Source organism: Nicotiana sylvestris, chromosome 3 (genome assembly GCF_000393655.2).
Source record: "Nicotiana sylvestris chromosome 3, ASM39365v2, whole genome shotgun sequence".
Lineage (NCBI taxonomy): Eukaryota > Viridiplantae > Streptophyta > Magnoliopsida > Solanales > Solanaceae > Nicotiana > Nicotiana sylvestris.
In genome coordinates, this window is record NC_091059.1 from 199,980,003 (window position 1) to 199,987,285 (window position 7,283).

The window sequence follows — 7,283 nt, forward strand, 5'->3', positions numbered from 1 at the left end:
CAAAAATAGCCATATTTACAACTGGTCATTCAAAAATAGCCCAGTTTCAAAAGTAATCGAAATTTAGCCACTTTTCATGTAAAGATAAATCTGAGCGAAAACACTGTTCAAAACTTGGAAAATACGCCAGTATATTATACTGGAGTTCCAGCATAAGTATGCTTGAACTCCAGCATATTATACTGGAGTTCCAGGATAAGTATGCTGGAACTCCAGCATAATATGATGGAGTTCCAACATAAGTACACTAGAACTCCAGCATAATATACTGGAATTCCAGCAAGTATAGTTGTCAAGTATAATATACTGGAGTCAGCAAAGTATACTGGTCCAGCATAATATGCTGGAGTTCATACACAGGTGCACTGAACTCCAGTATATTATGCTGGACCGGTCTCTGTTACAACAAAATAGTGATTATTTTTCATTGATTTCGTAAACGCTGACTATTTTTGAGTGATCAGTCCGATAACTGGCTATATCATGCTATTTTTACTAGAAAAACGGGCTGATAAAAGCAACCCACTAGACTATTACTAACTGCTAACCTTTGTTTGGTCCACGTGGCATATAGTGGGCTCCCCAGGAAAGAGGTGGCTGTCCGTTTCGTATTGTAGGCCTCTCCCAACCAAAACCAACAAAATAGCATTGTTGGCAAATAAAAGAAAAAACATTTTACAGTGTCGCACATTTTCAAGATTCAAGGCCGTGCACTCTTCCTCCTTTCTTTAGCTACCAAACAAAAGGTGCAGTGCTGGAGTTGGTCATTTTTCATAGCAGAGATACCTAAACGGGTCAATTTTTATTGCAGAAATATTTAAGCAAGTCATTTTTTATAACATCCACATGTATTGATGTTAAGGCAGGATTATTGAATAGATATTAACAAAAAGGTAATAAGGAATTTTCATTGGGGAATGAAGGGGGAATGGATTTTTGGCCAGAATTTCTAGCAAGCAGTTGGGGTAAAGAATTTGTGGCTGGTGGATTTGGAGGAATAGCTGGTGTCATTTCTGGCTATCCACTCGACAGCATTAGAGTTCGACAGCAGAATTCTAAGTGCGGTTCTGCTTTTCGAGTTTTTCGCAATGTTGTTGCCACAGAAGGTCCCCTGTCTCTCTACAGGGGAATGGCTGCACCTCTTGCCTCCGTCACATTTCAGGTCATTCTTCTTCCTCCTTTTGATAGTCTTTTTACGCGAAATTTGCCACACTTGAAGATAGAGTTGTTAAATGATATGGTTGTCAGTACAAATATTATTTTTATTGTATGTTTGTGCCTGAAGGGCGGTCTTGGCGTAACTGGTAAAGTTGTTGTCATGTAACCAGGAGGTTGGGAAACAGCCTCTTGCACAAATGCAGGTAAGACTGCGTACAAAAGACCATTGTGGTCAGGCCCTTTCTCGGACCCCGCGCATAGCGAGAGCTTAATGCACTGGGCTGCCAACCACTCCGTCTCTTCATTGTGCAAGAAGGAATTTGATTTTTGAATTTGAATTTGGCTTTATTCTTACAATATGAAAAAATTGCTCTCCTCCCTATTGCAGAATGCCATGGTATTTCAGATCTACGCAACGCTATCACGGGCATTCGACAGAGATATTCCAGCCAGCGACCCACCTTCGTACAAAGGAGTTGCGTTGGGTGGCACTGTGGCCGGAGCAATACAAAGCCTAATTATCAGCCCTGTGGAATTGGTTAAAATCCAACTACAATTGCAAAGCAAAAACCATAAATACAACAATCAAACAATTACTCTCAAGGGTCCAGTAGATGTCACAAGAAGAATATTCAGACAGGAAGGTTGGAGGGGGGTATACCGCGGGTTAGCCATTACTGTCCTCAGGGATGCACACTCTCACGGTTTGTATTTCTGGGCATACGAGTATACTAAAGAGCAACTTCACCCTGGCTGTCGCAAGAACGGTCAAGAGAGCTTTCAAACAATGCTCATAGCAGGTGGTCTAGCAGGAGCTGTTAGCTGGATAAGCTGCTATCCACTAGATGTTGTTAAGACCAGACTCCAAGCTCAATCACACTCTAAATCTGCAAAATACAACGGTATTGTTGATTGCTTTAGGCAAAGTGTGAGAGAAGACGGGCACGGTGTGCTCTGGCGAGGTGTGGGAACTACAGTTGGCAGAGCATTTTTAGTGAATGGGGCTATATTCACTGCCTATGAAACTGCCCTGAGGTTCCTTTTCAACAACAATAACAATAATCATACAAATGTTCCATCTGAAAATGCCTTATAAAACAGTATTAATAACTGTTATTTTACACTGCATCAACTCTTTGGTTGGCGTTACTTCACTAAAATACTCCTAGCTTTTCGAAAAGAAAACGCAAGATCCTAAGTAGGGCTGTGATATGATGATTGTTCACTACACACAGCAATAAACATGTAAATGAATTAACATACCTCCACAGTGTGACAGTCACAGTCGTTTCAAGTCACAAACGCCTGAAGTATAAGCATATATGCCTGAAGTTCAATCTCAAATATCACATGCCAACGACAAGTTGCAGTTGAAGCTGTTAGAGATACTACTGATGCAGATGATAGAGCAGTTGTCACGTGAAGGCTCATTGCCCAGTATACGGAGGAATTATCATGTATAGCTCACGTAGGAGTCCTAGTATGAGTTCCACAAATATTCTAGAAGCCAACTCTTATTAACCTTCCTGTGTATATCTAAAGACAATTGTACATCTAGAGTAGGAATCTGGAGCTACAACATGGTGTTTGATACCCAAATGTATTTCATCTCAATCATGTACAATCAGTAACAAGCAACATGAAAAGAGTCTCATCAGTTCTATTACTTCTTCAGAAACTACTAGTTGCCAAAATAAAGTGACTTCGGATCATTGCAACCTGGATACTGATCTGATTGCATCTTTATTTGTGAGTTGTTTGAAGGAAAAACCTAATAGTGCAGTGAGAAGTGTTATTGATCTTGTGAGATAGAAGTTTGAACATGTTATTTCATACAGAAAGGCTTGGAAACAAGCACTTCAAATGATTTAATGAACAAGTTTTTAATCCTTTGCGGAGTTAGTAAATGAATGCCATTCTACAACTTCAGATATGTAGTTAGGCTTTGACAAGTGAAACTTGCAAAAATTTATGAACTTCGGCTATGGGTCTTGAAATCGGGTATCTGTGCACTTGCCCCAATTAGCTAGCCCGACAAAAGGTGATACGCCATCTCCTAATGAAGCAAAATGAAGACTATTGCTTGTATCCTTCATCTGGATTTTACTTTATCAAGATGTTCCTCCTTTACCTCTTTCATGTCTTCCTCCTCATTATCCTCATTCCAGCTAATTATTACGCTGCCTAAATTTTAATTGTAGGTAAGTCTCTCTATTAAGTATGAGTTGTTAACAAAAGTAAGCAAGCTTATTAAGCCTCTAAAAAAGTTTTACGCCATCAGCAACTTAGTTCATTTTATATCATCTGATTTGAGTGCAAATGAAGATTCAGAAATCTTAGATGAGTAGTAAACTAGAGAATCAAATGAATATCAACTTCCTATTTACTCTCCCAAATTTAGTTGCGCAAAACAAGTTAGGAAACATATAGCATTAATTAAAATCATGATTCAAAGATGAGACATAGTTTGATTTAGAATTTCAAAGATGTATTTTGTGTTAATGATCAACTCACCTCAAGTGAAGGCTGGCCTCGTCACCCAGCACCTGTGGGCTGTGGGGTCACTAGAAAACAATGTATGGGCATATGATTGGTCGTTTCTTACATTAGCCCGCTCCCATCAAAATTGCATTATTAAGGTATGATTATTGAATAGATATAAGAAAAGGTAATAAGGCGGAGAGTTGAAGTAGAAGATAGGTGCTCTTGATTGGGGAATGCAGGGGGCATGGATTTTTGACCAGAGTTTCTGGCAAGCAGTTGTTTGTGGCGGGTGGATTCGGAGGAATAGCTGGTGTCATTTCTGGTTATCCACTCGACAGCAGAATGGTTCCGCTTTCTGCGTATCATGTCGTCGCCACAGAAGGTCCCCTGTCTCTTTACAGGGGAATGGCTGCTCCGTCGCCTTCCAGGTCATTCTTCTTCCTCCTTTCGATACTCCTTTTACACGAATTTTGTTACAGCATACGGATTATGATTTTCATTTAACATGTCAAATGCGACGAGTTATGAGGTTGTATTCATGACTTCAGCTAAACGTCAGTAAACAATGTAAGAGAGACTTGACTGCAGCCTGCATCGATTTTGCCTGCACGGAAATTATACCATAAATAATTTGCATATCCTAGTAAGACATTTTTTGATACGTCAATTTTGAGTATTTCCATAATCGTTTCCGCAAATGTCCGGTCATCTACTACCTAGCAAGTCACTACCAGTTCGTGTCTTGCACCTATTTTGCTGTCTCAGTCAGCAACTTTTTCGTGCTGACTCAGACACATTTAAAAGTGAAAAGATTTCATTAAAATTTTCTGATTTAAAAAAAAATGGAGTTCATATAATCTCTAATTCCAAAAAATAAATGTTATCTTAGTGATCTAATATGCATAAAGGTATATTTACAGGACAACTTTAAACCTACTCTCAAACTTAAGGGACCTTTTATGTCATTTCTTATGCTTCTCATGAAGGAGTTATTTTGTGTGATAAAGAGGAAAATGTGAGTGGATTTATTCGTATAAAGCAAACAAAAGTGAATATACTGAGTCATTTCTATAACTTTACTAAGCCATTTCAAAAGGTTATATGCCCTGTGCATCTTCGTAGAGGACATACTTGTTGGGAATAAACCCCTTACCAAAATAATATTCACGGTAATAAAGCGGAATAATAATGTAGCACCGAGATACGGTAATTAACAAGAATAAAAGAGTAACAATGACACCAAGATTTTTACGTGGAAAACCCTTCTGAATAAGGGAAAAAACCACGACCCCGAGAGGAGCAACTGATATCACTATAGTAAGGAATTTTACACTTTGTAGGTCGGAGATAAATACTCCAAAGACCACTACAACACTCAAAAGAAATAACCCTCTTTTGATATTCCCACCTCACTACAATATCGCTCACTCTCTATTTTCCTCACAGACTATTTTCTTATACCTTGTCTGTGAAACCTCACTCTTTCTTTCTCTCTTTGTTGGTGTGAAGAAATGAGAGTTGAAGCTCTCCTTTTATAGCCAAAGCTTCACCCTCTAAAGCCTACAATATTTGACAATTTACACACACTTTTCACAATTCAACAAAGTTGGCTACCAAACCAAAGAAATTCAACAAGGTTGGCTACCAACCAAACCAAGTCAACAAGGTTGGCTACCAAACCAAAGAAAACTCTTATTAGGCACATGCCTAATACTTCTTCAATGAGATGGACATCATCAATCTCCCCCTCCAGTCTCATTCATCCAGAGGAGGTAGCACTGTCTTCTAGTTTGAGTGCATGCCGACAAGTTCTTTGCATAGCTCGAACTTGTTCCTTGGTACCACCTTGGTCAGCATATCTGCGGGATTCTCATTTGTAGAAATCTTCAAGACTTTTAGAGATTCATCATCTACCATTTCTCGAATCCAATGATATCTCACATCAATGTGTTTGGTCCTTGCATGGTACATAGAGTTCTTGCTAAGGTCTATTGCACTTTGACTGTCACAATAGACGACATACTCCTTCTGATGCAATCCAAGCTCTTGAAGGAATCGCTTGAGCCATATCATCTCCTTGCCAGTTTCTGTAGCGGCAATGTACTCTGCTTCAGTTGTTGAAAGTGCAACGCACTTCTGCAACTTAGACTGCCATGATATAGCTCCCCCTGAAAATGTAAACAAATATCCAGTAGTGGATTTTCTGTTGTCAATGTCACCCGCCATATCAGCATCTGTATAGCCCTTCAAGATTGGATCAGATCCTCCAAAGCACAAACAATCTCCCGTGGTACCTCTCAGGTACCTGAGTATCCACTTGACTGCTTCCCAATGTTCCTTTCCAGGATTTTCAAGAAACCTGCTGACAACACCAACTGCGTGAGCAATATCAGGTCTAGTACATACCATTGCATACATCAAGCTTCCGACTGCTGAAGAATAAGGAACTTTAGCCATGTTCCCTTTCTCCTCCACTGTTGTAGGACACATCTTCTTACTCAACTTTAGATGACCAGCAAGAGGTGTGCTGACTGGCTTAGCATTCTTCATGTTGAAGCGTTCTAGTACACGTTCAATGTACTTCTCCTGAGATAGCCACAACTTTCTACTTGTTCTCTCTCGAACTATCTTCATCCCTAGAATTTGTTGTGCTGGGCCCAAGTCCTTCATATCAAATGACTTGGACAGATCTCCTTTCAACTTTGCTATCAACCCCTTGTCTTTTCCTACAATTAACATGTCATCCACATACAACAACAATATAATAAAGTTATTCTCAGAAAATCTTTTGAAGTATACACATGGATCAGAATAGGTCTTTAGGTATGTTTGACTTTTCATGAATGAGTCAAACTTCATGTACCACTGCCTTGGTGCCTGCTTCAATCCATAAAGACTCTTATTCAATTTGCACACCATGTGTTTCTTTCCAGCTACTTCAAATCCTTCTGGCTGCTCCATATAAATCTCCTCTTCCAAATCTCCATGAAGAAATGCAGTTTTCACATCCAACTGCTCCACTTCAAGATCTAGGCTAGCTGCTAAGCTCAAAATTGTTCGAATAGAAGTCATTTTGACAACAGGTGAGAAAATTTCGTCAAAATCAATACCTTTCTTTTGTTCGAAGCCTTTAACCACCAATCGAGCTTTGTATCTGACCAGCTTGCCATTTCCATCTTTCTTGAGTTTAAAGACCCATTTGCATTTGAGTGGTCTTTTACCCTTTGGAAGTTCAACCAGCTTGTATGTGCCATTTTTCTGTAGAGATTCCATCTCTTCTTGCATAGCTTTCATCCACTGGTTCTTTTCTGGATGGGACAACACCTCCTTAAGACTTTCTGGCTCCCCCTCATCACTGATGAGGACATACTCTGTGGAAGGGTACCTGCATGACTCTACCCTTGGCCTCTCTGATCTCCTCAGAGGTTGAGGTTGTCCTTCTCCCTGAGTGGGGTGCTCCACTTCCTCGACACCTTCATCAAGTTGCTCCCCCTGCTCAATAACCTCACCAGGTTGCTCCACCTGCTCGGCAACCTCGTCGGTTGTACTTTCTGCACTTGTGGGATTGTTAGAAGTAGAAGGAATAGTAACAAAGTTAGGAATTATACCATTCTTCGCCTTTTCTAACATATCAGCAGCAG

At 39.9% G+C, this 7,283-nt stretch overlaps 1 protein-coding gene across 1 annotated transcript; it reads left to right on the forward strand.

Moving 5' to 3' along the window:
• Positions 1-699: 699 nt before the first annotated feature.
• LOC104211258 (mitochondrial arginine transporter BAC2-like) lies at positions 700-2,400 on the forward strand. Its single transcript, XM_009760285.2, has 2 exons — positions 700-1,162; positions 1,547-2,400. Exons 1-2 carry the CDS (start codon positions 929-931, stop codon positions 2,252-2,254), a joined length of 942 nt encoding a protein of 313 aa, XP_009758587.1. The 5' UTR covers positions 700-928; the 3' UTR covers positions 2,255-2,400.
• Positions 2,401-7,283: the final 4,883 nt, after the last annotated feature.

Coding starts and splice junctions, on each gene's coding strand:
- LOC104211258 (XM_009760285.2), top strand. CDS start 929: ATGGATTTTTGGCCAGAATTTCTAGCAAGCAGTTGGGGTAAAGAATTT. Junction 1,163..1,546: donor TTGCCTCCGTCACATTTCAG/GTCATTCTTCTT, acceptor TCCCTATTGCAG/AATGCCATGGTATTTCAGAT.